General features: G+C 39.3%; 1 protein-coding gene across 4 annotated transcripts in view; it reads right to left on the bottom strand.

The window, feature by feature from the left end:
* The window catches only part of Anapc1 (anaphase promoting complex subunit 1), a 78,398-nt gene that overhangs the window by 20,263 nt on the left and 40,738 nt on the right, over positions 1 to 17,397 (bottom strand). For all 4 annotated transcript variants that reach the window (XM_048460053.3, XM_048460052.3, XM_048460055.3 and 1 more), the window contains exons 27-36: positions 15,537 to 15,655; positions 12,846 to 13,117; positions 11,690 to 11,924; positions 8,223 to 8,314; positions 5,563 to 5,697; positions 5,321 to 5,403; positions 4,252 to 4,330; positions 3,560 to 3,634; positions 693 to 769; positions 7 to 97 (exon numbers count right to left, since the gene is read on the bottom strand). In XM_048460053.3, the coding sequence (XP_048316010.3) occupies positions 7 to 97; positions 693 to 769; positions 3,560 to 3,634; positions 4,252 to 4,330; positions 5,321 to 5,403; positions 5,563 to 5,697; positions 8,223 to 8,314; positions 11,690 to 11,924; positions 12,846 to 13,117; positions 15,537 to 15,655 (1,258 nt within the window). The remainder of the gene's footprint in view (positions 1 to 6; positions 98 to 692; positions 770 to 3,559; positions 3,635 to 4,251; positions 4,331 to 5,320; positions 5,404 to 5,562; positions 5,698 to 8,222; positions 8,315 to 11,689; positions 11,925 to 12,845; positions 13,118 to 15,536; positions 15,656 to 17,397) is intronic.

The following is a 17,397-nucleotide window of genomic DNA, read 5'->3' as shown; positions in this document are numbered from 1 at the left end:
CCTCACCAAACAGTTAAATGCTGATAAGTTTTCTGAGCCAGCAAATCGAAAACCCAGAGACAAGCAGGCTCCTGCAATTATGTAGACGTGTGCTTGCCTGAAAACAAATTACAGAAAACATAATGTTCCTATTGTCCTTTAAAAATCCATTATCATCTATCCTCTTGGAATAAAAATAATAAATATTCATCTTCTCCAAACCAATTTTCAGCCTTCTGAGAATGCTGAAGAAGGCCCTAACCTATCGGCAGATTCTGTAGATTTTTGCAGAAGATCACGTGACCTTTACTGACTAGCATGCCTCTTACACGCCATTCTTTCATATACTATAAAGAAGAACAACTTTAAAAGTCTCCCTCCACCATGGAAAGAATGAAAAAAAAGAAAGTACAACTAACTTTCCATTTTCTTTCTTTCTTTTTTTTGCAAACAGGTTCTCATGTGTCCCAGTGTGGCCTTGAACTCACTTATATAGTTGAGGATGCCTGATCTCCTGCCTCTACCTCCTGAGTTTTACACACACACACACACACACACACACACACACACACACACACACACACACATCATATAAATAATGATTACAAAAATGAGGGATTCAGAATTACTCAAATCAGCCAACAATCCTCACATGGAAGGAAACTCATCTGACAGGTGCTAACATAGTTAATATTATGTGTTACATTACTTACGACAAGGTTTCCAAATTCAAGTCCTCTGAACAAGGCAATTCAATTTCACTCAAAGAGATACTATTTTCTCTTATAATCTGTCAAGACAGAAAGCAAGAATGTCTGAACACCACTGTTATAGTTACAAATATGCCATAAATTAGCTGTCATGGCTGTATTTACAAAAAGTAAGCTCCAAAGTGAGTGATTTATACACACATGGATAACCTGATTGTAACAGTAACATATACTAAAACTTAACCTGTAACTTCATATAAGAACAGGTTATTTCTGTTTTGACAGTAGGCAGGTCTAAATTCCTTTGAATTATTTTTTTAAAATTGTTTGTGTATTTATTTCTCTATTTATTGTGTGTGGGTGTCATGGTACGTGTAAAGGTCAGAGAATTTCTTGTAACCACAATTCTCTCCTAAAAAGCACAGGTTCCCGAGATTAAACTCAGGTTACAGGTTTGGCAGCAAGAGCCCTTACCGATTCACTGAGGCCTCTCACTGGGCCTCCTTTGGGTCTTTAACAGAACACGTACACTGGAGCCTGGGCTGGCTTCAAAGCCAACTCTAAGGTCACACACCTGGCAGCTCTGTGACTAATCCATAAAAGAACATAATGGAAGTTAATCCACTGACAGCTCTTAGAATTAGCAAGCTGTATACAGAAGCCCTTTGTGTTAGCTAGTTATTATTATACAGTTCCACCAGCCATGGTCACAACACCACACTTGATCATCAACTAAAAAAAGCAAAACTAAGAATATGAGTTGTAAATAACTGCAAAGAAAAGTCCTCTAGAATCTCATCCCTTCTTTTTCCATCATCCGATGCTCTCTTTAAATTACAAAAAATAAAAAATAAAAACAGGAGAGATGAGAGGGAGAGGGAGGAGAGGGAGAGGGAGAGAGGGAGAGAAGGAGAGAGGGAGAGAGAGAGAGAGAGAATCACTTGCAAGCAGGTAGAGGTATACAGCAAATAAAAAAAGACTACCAACCCTTAGGTGGAGTGTGGTGTGTGCCTGTGAGTCCAGCACTCAGGAGGCAGAAACAGGTGGATTTCAAGTAGGAGATCAGCCAGGTCCTAACAGCCCTTGGTTCTGGGTTGCCCTTGCCTGTCCTATCTGGGTGATTCTGCCCAATGCCCATATAACCTAATGCACTAAACTTCAGCAGCTATGCACTAATTATTGCAAATCTTCACAGGAGGCTGATCCATGACAGCCAGAAGCTGAAGCTGCCCAGGCGCCCAACAAAAGACTACAGAAAAGTAACTGAAATGTTCACATGACAGAATAAACCTAAAGGATGGACTATGAACACTCAGTAACAGCACATACCATGCTGAGTGAATGGTTCGCACAAAAGATATGTTCTGTAGGTTACTTCATTAAAGTCAATTCATCAGTGAGACTAGCACATTGAGTATGGAAGGGTGAGTGCTCAGAGAAGCAGCATACAGGACACAAGCTTGTGGCCACGGGCACACCACATCTCATTAAACAGTACATTTAATTGTGTGTTCCATGATTCAAAAAATTTAACTTGATATCTAGTTAATGATACATATATTGATATGTTTGGGAGAAATTCATTATTATTTATAACTTGCAAATATAGTCAAAATTATAAATAAAATAATGGATGGGTAAGCAAACAAAGATGCGATTAAATGAGCTTATACAGTAAAATGTTACCTATAGCACATGCCAGTAACATGGGTGTTCACATAAAGTGTTCTACTCTGGGTATGGCGTGGAAACAATGCAGGACACACACTGGCAGCAGCTAATTCTAATACGGATTCTGAAGTCTTGTTAAAAAGTAGACTGCTGCTTCTAACTACTCAGCTCATTTACTATATCCTAAGACTGCAAATTTTATAAACAGAATCTTAGATAAATGTAGAACTAGAATAAAACATTAAGAGTGTTCCAGTTTAATTTTAAACAATACAACTTTAAAGTCTCTGAGGACAAAAGACTGAGAGGTCTGTGGTCAATATACGGCTTTTTTTTTTTTTTTACTTCTTTTCATCTGGTATATGGCATGTAGACATGAAAGCTTGTAGGTGTGTGTGTGTGCCTTATCCATTGAAGAAGGATCTCTTAATCAAACCCAGAGGTCACCAGTATGTCTAGTTTCAGCTGTTCCTTCTCCCACCAGGACTTACATGGGATCTGGGGACCCTAATATCACATCCAGCACATCCATTTCAGAAAGCACCACCACACAAGCAGAGTACTCAGAGTAAGATCAGGGGGAAGACTCCAGCACCACCCATCCCTCCATGCCAGTCTATTCCCTCTATCAGATAGCCCAGAGAGGTTCAGTGGTTCCAACAGATCTGGGAACTAAGGGCTCGCAAGAAGAATGGTGACGTCCAGCAGGACCAGGACACCACAGCCTATGACCACCCCTGCAGAGTAGGACCAGTGTGAAGGAACAAGAACTGGATGTTTTAACTCTGGGCGAGCACTTTAGCTGCTATGCCATCTCCTTGGCTCTCAGAACACACTTTTAAAATGAATATTCCTCTGACTTCAAAAGATAAACCCACAAGATGAGCTGGAAAGACTGCTCAGCAGTTACAAGAATGTACTACTCCTTCAGAGGACCTGAATTCAACTTACACAACCCACTATAAGCAGCTCACAACTACAATGTAACTCTAGCTCCGGGAGGATCTGATGCTTTTTCAAGCACCAGCACTTATGTATGCACGTACACGCACTTAAAAATAATAAATAACAATTTTTTAAAAAGAAGATACCATAAGGATAAATGATTGTCTTCATGAGAAAAAAAAATATTCTATAGTATGTTGGATATCTTGCAAGAAATCACAATTTATGTTATTAAAGTTACAGTATTTACGTACCTGAGGAACATTGCTGTCAACCCACTTGGAATTTGGTAAAATATCATCCCACAAAATCAGGCACCGAGCAAGTGTCTTAAAAATGAATTACAGACAAAATTAATTAGGCAAAGTTGACCTATTTCCTAACAATTATAGCAGTAAATAAACTAAAGATTAGTTCCCAACTAATGATTACTTTAAAAAACATAGACTATCAGCTAAATATATAGAGATTTAGATCTTAAAGAAAATTAAAATTCAGTTCATCATCATCAAAGTTTCAATGGTTTGCTGTGAAAAAAAAAATCACAAAGGAAAAAGCCACGGCTCAGTTTATACATCAACGTAAAGGCTTCCGTGTAGTGGTTCAAACATTAAAGAAATGCAGTACAATTTCAGACAGCACTAAACTATACTCTCATTACAACCTTAACAATAATACTGGTCATGAGCTGCCTTTTAGTAGTTGTTTTTTTAAACAATAATATAAGAAACATCATCCCAAGTATTATCTATCAGGTTGGTCACCTTTCCTAGCCTTCCTAAGCTCTACTTGGGAAACTTCAAAAGAACATTGCCAATCAGAAAATCATGGCAAGTTAAAAGTAAAAGCCTTTCATGGAAAGGCATTTAGAATTGTAGCTAAACTTGAGGATGACAAAAAAAGTCCCTTTCATGTCAAGAAAGATAAAAATGACAAAGCACCACACCCTAAGCAAGAGAAATTCTGGCTTCACAAAGTCCAGCAAATACATGGTATCAGGAGCTCGCAGCCAGTCAGCAATGGATCTGTTGGCAGAGGACATCAATGAAGGTTACTGCTCAAGAAAGCCAGGTAATCAAAACTCAAAAGACATCCAATCATTTTTCCCCTCCAGCAAAGGTCTAACCTTTTCATTAATGCTTCGCACATGCTCACATATTTATTTTTATGTCTCACTATAACATGTCAGTTTCATGAGGATATTTTAGTTTTGTCTTGTTCAGTGAAATATCTCCAGTATCCAGAAGACACTGACAGAGCATCTGTTACCACTTTGTTAATTCTGCATAGAACTTTCCTAATTGAAGGAATTTAGAACATTGTAGAGTTTCATGAATCTCAGAATATTTTTCAAATTAAAAGAATTAAGGTGAGTTGGGGACATAACTCAGAACAGACTGAGAAAGCAGAAGGTTTGGTCATTAGAAAAGCTTCTAAACAAAGCATAAACCATTTTTATAAATGGTAACCAAATACAGAATAATGCTCAGTATTTCTGGCTTCAACAGTACTCACAAGAATATGCCAAACTACAAAAAGGAATGGGGCAGCTCTTTGGGCTTCCACATCTACTCAAAAGTACCAGGAGGGAGGAAAAAAAACCCTTACATCTAGATTAAACAGATGGTCTTTTGATTTTTTTAATCATTATTCTCGAAACAATACAGTACTAACAACCATTTATATGGTATGTATAAGTGTATCTCATATTGTAAGTAATCTATAGATGATTTTAAGTACTAAGATAAAATGCTTAGGTTACACACAAATCCCATAATTTTGTGGGTTCTAGTGTCTTTAAGGGGTCCTGGGACCGATAACCTAAGCACAGTGAGACAAGTGTCCTGACAAACAGCATTACCAAAGAAAACATAATATAAAGTCTACTCAGCTCCTGTTATGAGAGAACAGACATGAGGCTGCTCTAGCACAGGGGAGATATACATGGGAAGATTATACAGCTGAGGACAAAAAGGATGCCACATGTCATGCAAGGGACAGGTGGGTGCTCATACCTGTTATTAGTTTTTAAGTAGATCATAGCCAAAGCCAGAGTAGCACCTGGACAAGTCACATCCACATTTATAGTATCGCCTTCCTGTAAAAGAAGGTATTCATGTAATAGCTCTGAATTCACCAGGATGAGCATACATACCATCAGCACACTACTAACTGTTGGTAGGAAATCACTACTTTGAAGCCAGCCTTAACCCTCCCAGCTTGTAACATTCTGATCTCTAACTCTGATTTGACTTACTTTGATTTGGTAACTTGGAGATTTATGTTTCTCCCTGTGCATTCCAGTTTGAAAACGCCTATGACCTCCAACCATGTACTGATACAGCTGCTCAGGCACATTGAGATCAGACATACCAATCAAGTTGCTGCCATGCTGGAAAAATCAAATAACTAAGATGAAAAGAAGTCTTACAGCAGTAAATCAGCAACACATACCCATAAACCAAGGAACACTTCAGAAGAGGACATTTTAATTCTTTCAATTACAATAAACATCTTACACATTAACTAATATTAAGTATTAATTCTCGAAAACTGTAGTTTACATTCAGATCTACATTCTTTGGTTTCATAAAAATATATAAAGTCAAAGACATAACAACACTGAGAGTAAGGGAAAAGACTGAGTATATATTCAGAACCTGAACTGTGAACACATGAGTACCATTACTGTACCTGTGATCTCTACAGGCAAGCACAATAACTTACTAAATGCTTACTCAGTATCATGTTTAATTTTGTTGTATTTAAAATGAATTAACTCAATTCAGCAATATTGTTTGTCCTAATTAGCTTTGCTTGTTTTAACTTGATACAGCCTAGAGTCACCTGAGAGAAAAGCCTCAACTGAGAAATTGTCTAGATGAGACTGGACTGCCTTGATTATTAACTGATGTAGGAAGCCTCAGCCAAAGTGGAAGGTACGATTCCTAGGCAAGTGGTCCTGGGTTGTAAAACAGAGCTAGCTAAGCATGAGCCTATAAGCAAGCCAGAAAGTGAGCAAACAATCAGGCTCCTCCATGGTATCTGCTTTGGGTTCCCAACTTGAGTTTCTGCCCAGAATAGAAATGTAAGCAGAAATAAATCTATCCTCCCCCCTAAGGAGATTTGGTCAGTTTTTTTAACACAGCAACAGAACAAAACAAAGACACTACCGAATAACTACTAGTGAGAAACCCATTTATAATGAGGAGAGGGAGGTGCAACTGAACCCAGCCCAAGGTTACCTACCTAGCTGATGTGGGATTCCCCTCTGTATGATATAATTACCATTGATTAATAAAGAACTGCTTTGAGCCTATAGCAGAGCAGGGCAGAACAGAAGTAGGCGGGAAAAACTAAACTGAATGCTGGGAGAAAGAAGGTGAAGTAAAGGAGAAGTCATGTAGCCCTGCAGGAGACAGACGCCAGAACTTTAGCCGGTAAGCCACAGCCACATGACAATACACAGAGTAATGGAGATGGGTTAAATTAAGATGTAAGAGTAAGCCAATAAGAAGCTAGAGCTAATGGGCCAACCAGTGACTTAAATAATATAGTTTCTGTGTGATTATTTTGAGTCTGAACGACCAAGCAGCCTCCCTACAACACCTAGCTACTAAATGCCAGGGCTGAATGTCACACACAGCAGTTCTGCTCAACAGTCATGGGGTTGCTTAACCAACAGACAGTAATATAGTCAAATAATCACATTCACCATGTCTGAACCAAATTTCCAGTTCCAATTCACAGCTTTTTACATAGTACCACCTGCCTCTTTAGCTCCCACATCAGATGTGAGGAGAAAACACATAGCCAACAATGACAGATTTTAGAATACATGTAAGAAGCAACATGTTCCGTTACAACATTTTGAATATCATTTAGTTTGACTAGAACATGACATTGGTGGGTTTTCAAGGCAATCACATTCCAAGTAAAAAACAGTAATTACATGGAATGTTTTTGGTAGTTTTGTAGACATCTCTTGGATGGAGTTAAAGATGAATTAACTTGACACTGCAAAGCAACAGCTACTATGGCAACTCTCTGGAATATACTGATTAACAGAGCAGCAAAAGAAGATTAGGGCTATTGCTAGTGATTGTGACAGATTAAGGCTTCTAATCATAAATATTTTCACTATTTTTCTACTCGTGTATGTGTAGAGAGAAAAAGAGTGATCATTATATTTGTGTGAATAAGCATATGTGTTTGAGTGTGGTGCATTTGCATGTGTGTGCAGGTACACATACAAACGTGTATGGGTACTTGTATATAAGAATGCACAGGGACCACAGGAGGATACTGGGTATCCTGCTCTATCATTCTCCGTGTGTACTGAAATCCAAACTCAAGTTCTGGTGCTTACACCAAGCATTCTTATCCACTGAGCTATCTCTCCAGACCTATTTTCTTCCAGAGTGATTTACCATTCTTTATCTTATTAGCTCTTGAACGTTTTTCAAGAAATTTCAGGGGTGGAAAGACGGTTCAGTGGTAAAGAGCACTAGCTACTCTTCCAGAGGACCAGGATTCAATACCAAGCACAAACATGGTAGCTATCTGCAACTCTAGTTCCAGGGGGATCCAATGCCATTTTCTGGCCTCTGCTGGCATTGCCCATAAATGGTGAACAGACACATGTGCAAGCAAAGCATACACATAAAATAAATATGAAAGAGAAATATCACAGTTTAACTATAAACACATATAAGTCAGGGACAAGAAATCTTAAAGTCTCACTTCACTATAATTTTTCTCCACTGCAAACTTTGAGAAAATAATCCAGAAAGAAGAAAAGGCTGGGCTCTGGGTGACATGACAGGACAGCAGAGTGGCATTCAGGGCTAAGTGTTAAGGATGTTCCTTTCAGTACACAGAGACACTGGGTAAAAGCAGGGAAGACAGACTACTCACCCCCAAGCAAACCATACCCAGGGCCAGGCCAGCAGCTAAAGAGTAGGACTCTCTGTCAGTGCAATATTCCATTTCCGGACCAGGGGGGCGCCCTATGGAAGGCAGAGAAGCACAGGTCAAGCCAGCCTATTACAAACCCCAATTTGTAAAAGTTCTAGAGACCAAATACTTAAGATAAAGACATTGTCCAAAGGGCATCCAATTTAACAGCTGATTTAAAGTTCCCAAAGGTTCTTAAATTTACCTATCAAAGCTTCTATCAGCTTTCAAATACTGTGAAAACTTGGATTTTACCAGAAAGTTGCCAAGAAGTAAGAATTATAGTTTTGAAAGAGACAATTGCTTTGGGCAGGACAGAAGGCTCAGTGCTGCCGAACCTCACAATCTGAGTGCAATTTCCAGAACACGCATGGTGGGAGAGCAACTCCAGCAAACTGCCTGCTGACCTTCCACACTGGAGCTCACCCCAACAACACGTTAGGAAGCAGACATCTACTCTAAACAAAACAAAACAAAACAAACAAACCTGTTTTCACCAAAAAATAAATTAAAACCATTTTATCTGATTTTATTATTTTCAAGTACATTCATGCATTCATCAGATGTGATTTAAAATGTTCAAGAACTAATAATAAATAAAACATGCACTTACATTATGCTTTTAAGTTAAAAACTATTTCTAGATTTTTATTTGATTTTATATAATATCATGTATGTGTGCTTATGATAAAAATTCACACTTTTAAAAGCACTACATTCTACTAACTCTATGCTTTAGGGCATCAGTTTTCAACCGGTGCATATCAGATATTTACATTACAATTCATAACAGTAGCAAAATTAGTTATGAAGTAGCAATGAAATAATTTTATGGTTGTAGTGAAGGGCCGCAGCATCAGGAAGATTGAAATCTGACACTTCAGAAAACAAAATGTGTTATGTATAAAGACCTCTCCCTTCAGAAAGAAGTTTATCCTTCTGGAATTATTCTCTGAGGTGGGGGGAGGATGACATTCAAAAGAGAAAAGTTACATGAAGGTAATCAGTATAATACTTATGTATGCTAGCAAAGAGATAAAAACAACTTCTGAAAGTAGCTGGAAAAGATGGCACATGCTATAATCCCAACACTTGGGAGGTGGAGGAAGTAGTTCTAGGCCAGCCTGGGCTGAGACCCTACCTTAAAAATAAAGGGGGGGGGAGGGAGCTGGAGAGATGACTCGGTGGTTAAAAGCACTTCTGCTCTTCCAGAGGAACCAGGTTTGATTCCCAGCACCTACATGGTAACAGCTAACAACTGTCTGTAATTCCAGTTCCAAGATATCGAACACCCTATTCTGGCCTTCATGGGCACTGTACATGGTACACAGACATACACACAGGCAAAACATCCACACATAAAACAAACTAAAAAAAATTTTTAAAGCAAAAAAGAAAGTTCTAACAATTAGGTATTTTAGAAAACTTCATAAGATACACAATATTAAATTAATTAACTACCAGCAATAACATTATTTTCATTGCTACTTCATAACTGTAATTTTGCTACTGTTATAAATGTATCTGTGTGGGTTGGAGAGATGGCTGGGCTGGAGCAATGGTTCAGAGGTTAAGAGCACTGACTGTTTCTTCCAGAGGTCCTGAGTTCAATTCCCAGCAATTACATGGTGGCTCAGAACCACCTGTAAATGAGATCTGGTGCATCTATCTTCTGGCTGCAGAGACACACGCAGGCAGAACACTGTATACATACTAAATAAATAAACCTTAAAAAACTGTATTTGTGTTTTCCAATGGTCTTAGGTAACCCCTGTGAAAGGCTGAGAACCACTGTTCTAGATGAACAAGCTCTAAATAGCAGTGTGAGGGACCTTCTGGGTACTGTTTTCAGACCCATAATTTATGCAACTTTATATTTTGGTATAGGAATGTTTCAATTTTGTGAATCACTTCTATCACTATGGCAGATCAAAGGCGCAGCCACAATCTTCACTGTCCTGTGGTACAGCCATCTCATGAAATAGCTTTTTGGTGGACCTGCCCAATGTGGCATGACTTTGGCTGGCACAACAGCAACGGACTAAAACTTTTGTTATCAAGTCTCCTACATAAACATCACAAGAGAAAACACACCCTCTAGCCTGGTTCCTGGAAGAGGTGAAGCAGAACCAGAGTAACCAACAGAACCAGCCGGACAATTTAACTGTCGTTCGTTATGTAGAACGACATAACTGTGTTGACATAGCTGCAACAGTTCTGTGATGCTATCATGCTAAAGGATAATGCATCCTCACTAACACACTCTAGTTCAGAAACCTCAAAAGCTACTTTCCATGCTTTCCCTACTGGTAGCCAACGCTGTTCCGAAAACATTAAATGCCAAATTCTAGAAATAAAAATGCCCAACTTTACTTGAGCATTATAATCATCCTATTCTAAATCTCGGCGGAATCACCATATATTAGGAAAAATCCTAAAACAGCAGCTCTATGGGCGCAAAAATAAATAAATAAAGTTAAATTAAACCAAATTAAAATGCCCATGTTTTATTAAATGCAGCACTCTCGGGTGGCCGAGAGTATGGCAGGGGAGACAGAAAACCAGGAAGCACATGCAAAACCCGGGACCCACGTATTCCTCCTCTGGGCACCCACTTAAATACCCTGTGGGAGGGGTCTGACTCTCCCCCAGGGAGGGGTCAGGACTTGGCATGCTGGGATTTGGAGTACAGACCAACCCAACTCCCAGGCCAGGGGACTGGGATGGATGCCAAGGACTGGGGTGATGCTTCCAACTTAATATCACATTCTAACATCATGTACCATTGTTAATTCATTAATTTATAAGTTAAACTTGCATATACAGTGGCCTCATTATCTATAGGTTCTGCACCCATGAACTCAACCAACCACACCAAAATATACTTTTTAAGTTGTACCTGCACTGAACACAGATACTTCCATCATTAGTCCCTAAACAATACAAGTGTAAAAACTGTATAGCATTTACATTAAGATGTAAATCCTTTACATTTCACCAGTGATTAAAAGGTAACTGAAAGGTATGAGGTGAGCACAAGAAAGAGACAATCACTTGGTTATTTTTCAAGTGTTTTTATCCAACAGAAGAAAACAATGTGCTATTAGGAACCAAAACCATCTCGTTTGAAGTGCAGATCACTGCTAGACACTGCCTTGTGTGAGATGAACAACATACTCACGTGTACCCTCAAGCTCAGCCGTGAGTTTGCCAATCCAGGTTTACCACCTACACAGCAACAGAAGCCCTGACTACGTTACTTGTTCAGTTTTACCTTTTTGTTTTTTAAAAAAAATAATTATCTGGTCATTCTGTACTAATAAAAGCTACTCTTTGTTTTCCTTAGTTTTCATAATTTATCATTTTCTATGAGTATATGTTTGAGTGGAAATGTATACTGTAAAGATTAAACAATATTGACTGCATACCTATTTCAGCCAACAGGACTTCGGCAGTATGTCTGTGAGCTGTGCCCTGATAAACAAGGCCAATGCCAACCACTGCAGCCACTTGAACATTGTGAGGCACATCAAGCTCTGTGGATGTTGGGGGTAGGAGAGCAGGAACGTGAATGCTAAGAAGCCGGGTAATTGACATGTCCATGGTGCCAAGTTTTGCAGCAGAAACACCAAGCAGCAATCCAATGCTTGTCATTTCATGGCCCTATGAAAACAAACAAAATAAACCTCAGACACTACCATAACAAATATGGCTTTCTTAAAATAGTGTGTGTGTGTGAGAGAGAGAGATTAATTTTTAAGAAACCAGATATTGACTTTGGATGTTGTTTCTTGGAAGCTATCCATCTTAGTTTTTGAAGCACAGTCTCTCATTGGCACCTAAGACTCACATTCAGGTAGGCTGGCTGCCAGCAAGACCCCAAGGTGCCCTTTTCTTCACCTCCCCAGCACCAGAACTGCAAAATGCTCCACCAGAGCTGGCTTTGTTATGTGAGTGCTGAGAACCAAACTCAAGTCTTTGTATTTGCATGGCAAGCACTTTACTAACTAAGCCACCTCCCCAGCCCCAGTTTTAGATAGAATAACGCCTGCTTCTTTCAATAAGCACCTTTACATGGCAGTCACTGAGTACAGTGGCAAACTAAACATATGTGGTACCAGCTCTTATAGTGTTCTAATAGGGGAAACATGCTAAATTCAGAACACAGACACCCACAATTAAAATTGGTTTACAAATACAGAGTATAGAAGACTATTTAAAAGAGACTAATAATTTTTTATTAGGAGGAGCTAGAGAATTATTAGCTATCTCTAAAGAACCTAAACACATTAGCCAGAAAAGTGGCAGAAAGTGGGACACTCAAAGGAAAAACAATGGAAAAGCAGTACAATGGCTGCAGAAGTGAGCAGGACCACACAGGCCCCAGAAGCAGACAGCAATGGGGGATGAGTAAATGGTTCTGAGCAAAGGTCACACACTGATTTACACTTTAGGAAGACTGCTTCCTTCTAGAAGATGAACATACTTAGAAGTGCAGGAATGAAACAGGGCAAGTTAACAATCAGGAGGTAGGGCAGTAGGTATGTGTTACACAATGCCAGGCATAGGATGACAGGTTCTCACCTTGGTTAAGTAGTCATGGATATTGAGAGTAGCCAGCTTGGTAAGATGCCCATTCAGACCCAGGGCCATGAGAAATCCGGCGTACTCATTGGCTAACTCCGCATGCTTTGGCTTGTTGTAAACAATCCAAGCTGAGTCTATCTGGGAGGCAGGGGCTATCTTCAGGCCAGCAGCCACACCATTATGGAAGCTGGCCCAGCTTGTCATATTGGGAGGCACATCAATGTTCCCACTATTAAGATCTACAGTTGTGTTTCGTGGAGGGGCTCGCCCTAAGTAGAGAAAGAAGTGAATTAAGAACATTTACAAAATTAAAACTCAGGTCTTTGAAATAAGGTTGCCTTTATTGCATTCAAAACCCCTATTGGGGGTTGGAGAGTTTGCTCTACTGTTAATAGCACTTGTTCCTCTTGCAGAGGACCCAGGTTCAGTTCCTAGCACCTATATGGCAGCCCACAACCCTCTGTAACTCTGTTTCTCAGAGATTCAATGCTTCTTCTAACCCCTTTAGACTCCTTCGCATACATGGTACACATACATACACCCAGGTACAAACATACACACAAAACACACACACACACGCATAAATACATCAGCTGGGCATGGTAATATGTAATTATCATGGTCATGTAATCCCAGGACCCCAGAGCAAAAGCAGGTGGAACTCTGTGAATTGGACTCCAACCTTGTCTACATACATTCCAGGTCAGTCAGGGTTTAGGGTTACATAACTCTGTCTCCAAAACCAACAAACAAACCGTACAGTTTAAAATATTTCAGAGTCCATTTTGCTAACACACAATAAAATAACTGATTATCTGGTCTGAGTTCTCACTGTTCTGCAGTATTTGCAACTGCAGGGAGGCACAATGAAACTAAATGGAGATCAGCACCACAGTTTAACTACATGAATAACAAATTCCCACAGATGACTGAGGAGACTGGTATTCATTTCAAACATTTACTTCTATACTGTTGTCTAGATATTAAAGCAAAGTGTAAATTTAAAGGATTTAAAGAGACAAGGACCTTCAGAAATCTGCCCTAACTGATTCATATGTCTATGCCTCAGCACATAGGTATCTGTAAATATCTAACACATGTTAGATATTAAAAATGCCAAATGTGGAGCTGGAGAGATGGTTGCACTTGTCAGGACCTCTTCCTGTCCTTTGAAGAGACCTAGAGTTTGGTTCCCAGCATCTGCATCAGGTGACACACCCACCTGTAACTACCATTGTTCTTTCACCTCCACAGGCACCAACACATGCACACACATGTACACACATATACAGCAGTTTCATTTAAAATGCTAATCCTGACATTTAAGAGGCTAAGGCAGAAGGATAGAAATTCTGAGGTTAGCCTGAGCTAAGACAATGTGTCAAAACAGAAAGTGTCTGTTTACAGAGAAGTACCTAGTGAATTAGAAAGGAACATTCTCTACTGTGATGGTCCGCAAGAGATATAAATTAAATGTTTGTGATGTTATAAGTTCAGTCTGGATTTTTCTAATTCCTTTGAGTATTGAAACATATTGTGTATACAAACATGACCATAGCTTTATATTATGAATGGTTTATGTTAGCTCAAATCATCAATGGACATTTTGAGACTGATGTGATGTCCACTGTGCCAAGATGACAACATGATAGACATTCAAAATAAATACTGAGTATTGTACAAAGCTACCAAAATCTTTAGAACTTTGAAAACACCATTTTAAAGATGTCTAAAACATTACTGAATACAAATTCTGAGTAGATGAACAGTGGCTGATTTGTGTCCTCTAGCCACACAGAAGAATGGATATCTCAAGACAACTTAAAGATTGTACAAAGTAGACTTAAAGATTATTTAAAATTCAAGTCTCACATTTAAAAACAAAACAAACAGGATCTTACTGTGTAACCCGGCTGGTCTGGAACTCTACCTCCTAAGTGCTGGGATTAAAGGCATGCACCACCACATCCAGCCCTAAATTGTTTTGCCCTTATCAACAATAACTCTCCGAACTTTTTATTTTTTAAAATAATCACAATAAAACACAAAATTAGTAATAGGCGATATTCATCTACTTTTTGGCTTCCAGCTGGTGGCACTATTCCCGAAGATGGTGGAATTTGCGAGGTGTGGGAAATGTTGAAGGAAATGAGCCACTGAAAGCTGGTCTTTAGGTTTACAGCCCCTCCTGTGTGTTTCCTAATTGTTGGAATTTGAGGAAGCTCCAGCCCACAGCTGTTCCTGTCCTCATGTTTTCCTTGCAATCATGGACTGTATCCCTACAAACCAAGAGTCAAAGTGACTCTTCTCCTAAGCTGCTTATCATAGTATTTTGTCATGGCCAAGAGAAACGTAAATTATACAATTTGCTGTATGAGCATCAATAACCACTATAGTGCTATTAATGCTTAAAATCAATGAGAGCACAGAAACACTGCTTTGGTTTTAACAAAAATAATACAAAAGAACCCCACTCATCAGCAGGCAGTGGTGGCGCAGCCTTTAATCCCAGCACTCAGGAAAGAGAGGCAGGCGGATCTCTGTGAGTTTGAGACCAACCTGGTCTACAAGTGCTAATTCCGGGACAGGCTCCAAAGCTAGAGAAACCCTGTCTCAAAAAAAACCAAAAAAGACCCCCACCCATGTATGACCTTGGTCCTCTGTTGATGTGTCCAGAATTTAGCATACCTGTCAAATTTAATTTAGGAATAGGCAATGGCTCTGTTGGAACAGGATGATATGAAAACAAGGTAAACATTCCTCGTCCTACTGGAAGAGCCATAGTTCGCTGACACAACTGGAGCAGTCTATAATAAAAACACAAAACAACACACAAACTGTTAAGAGAGTTCATAGTTGGACTCTAACAGGAGGTAATTATTCAAGAGGGACTAAGATACACAATCCAGTCCTCACAAAGTACCTCCGCTCCAGACATGGGAGGATCACCAATTCCTCTCACAACTCGTACTCTCATCAGGATGCGGAAGCAGACACACATTGCCTTATTTGCTTTGAATGAGACCCAATCTCCTGAGGTAGAAAACACAACTAACTACATTCTACTCCGCCTGATGCTAACCTGATCTAAAGAACGTACATTATTGGGGTGGTTCCTCTTAGTGTTACTTTCAGTTGAGTTGCATCAGTACACACAGATCCTCCTCATTCTTTATACCAACACTGCCTCAAAAACACCACTACCTCTGCGTATTGGACACAAAGGAAAGAGTCACCAGATCTACACACCAGGTATGTTCAGCTAAAATGGCTTCTGCTGCTCATACTGGAAAACTAACACCCCATGCTTGTTTCTGCATTGAATTTACTCTATATAGGCCCCTGGGACAAAAACTAACAGAAAATTTGGAAGTAGGCATTCCTACTTAAGAAAAGTTTTTAAACATCGCATTTGAGATTAAAGAAAGGCCCTTCAGAGGCTAACACAGGAATGACACTCTGCAGACAAAAATATTCCCTAGGCTGGTTTCTCCCTAATTACATAAATGCTCTGCTTCTCTAGCTTATTACAGCAGACTCTAACATTCTAATGCCCTAACATTCCTTGGAACAAGAACAGTACAATAACTGGGGATGCAGGAAATTGAAATCCATGAAGCTGGATCCCAAAGAATGTTTTATACATAATCCAATTCCACTTACAAAAGTCCTAAAATAAAGCAATAGCACCAATGCTGTAGCCCATGGATGCATGACGCCACTAACAGGATGCTTAACAATCCCATCAAGCACCAAGAAAAGCCCTCCAATTAGACTACCATCGACTGACCAAAAGATACACTCTGATTTCAGATATAATAAAAACAAGTGGGTCTCAACCTGTGGATCATAACCCCTTTCACAAGGCTCACCTACAACCTGCTACATATCAAACATTTACATTACAATTCATAACAGTAGCAAAATTAGTTATGAAGTAGCAACAAAAATAACTCTGATTGGGAGTCACTACAACATGAAGAATTGTATTAAAGGATTACAGCATTAGGAAAAGTTGAAAACCACTATACTAAAAGACTAAAGAGAAAAAAGAATCAACACACTGTTAATAATGGCTGACTACAGTGAGCTTTTCTATGCACTATGAAATACTTTAAGTGCTATGTAAAAGAACTGACCTGATACCAACAACTGATGAGGTGTAACTGTTACACTCATGTCTATTACATGACATGAGTCAACCCAAAAAATAAAAGGTTAAGTAATTTATCCAAGTTCATCCAGGAATGGTGTTAAGCCTTACTACAAGATTCCCCCACTCCTAACTATGTGCTCTAGCCTCAATTTCAAGTCATAACATGAGTCCATGCAGTGAGGAAATAGAGAGAAATCAGGATTTTTGGTAGACTGTAGTGAAGCATGAGTGACGACTGCCCTTGAAACCATAAGAAAAAGAAGATAGGCTGGTTCATACCTGTAATTCCCGCTCCTCAAATCAGGAGCCCCAATACAAGCTCTGCCTGTGCTAGAGTGAAATCAAGGCCAGCTAAGCAACTAAGTAATCTTGAGGCCAGGGGAGGACGGGAAT

Source organism: Myodes glareolus, chromosome 10, assembly GCF_982192425.1.
Source record: "Myodes glareolus chromosome 10, mMyoGla1.1, whole genome shotgun sequence".
NCBI lineage: Eukaryota > Metazoa > Chordata > Mammalia > Rodentia > Cricetidae > Myodes > Myodes glareolus.
This window is presented reverse-complemented; position numbering and strand designations above follow the sequence as displayed.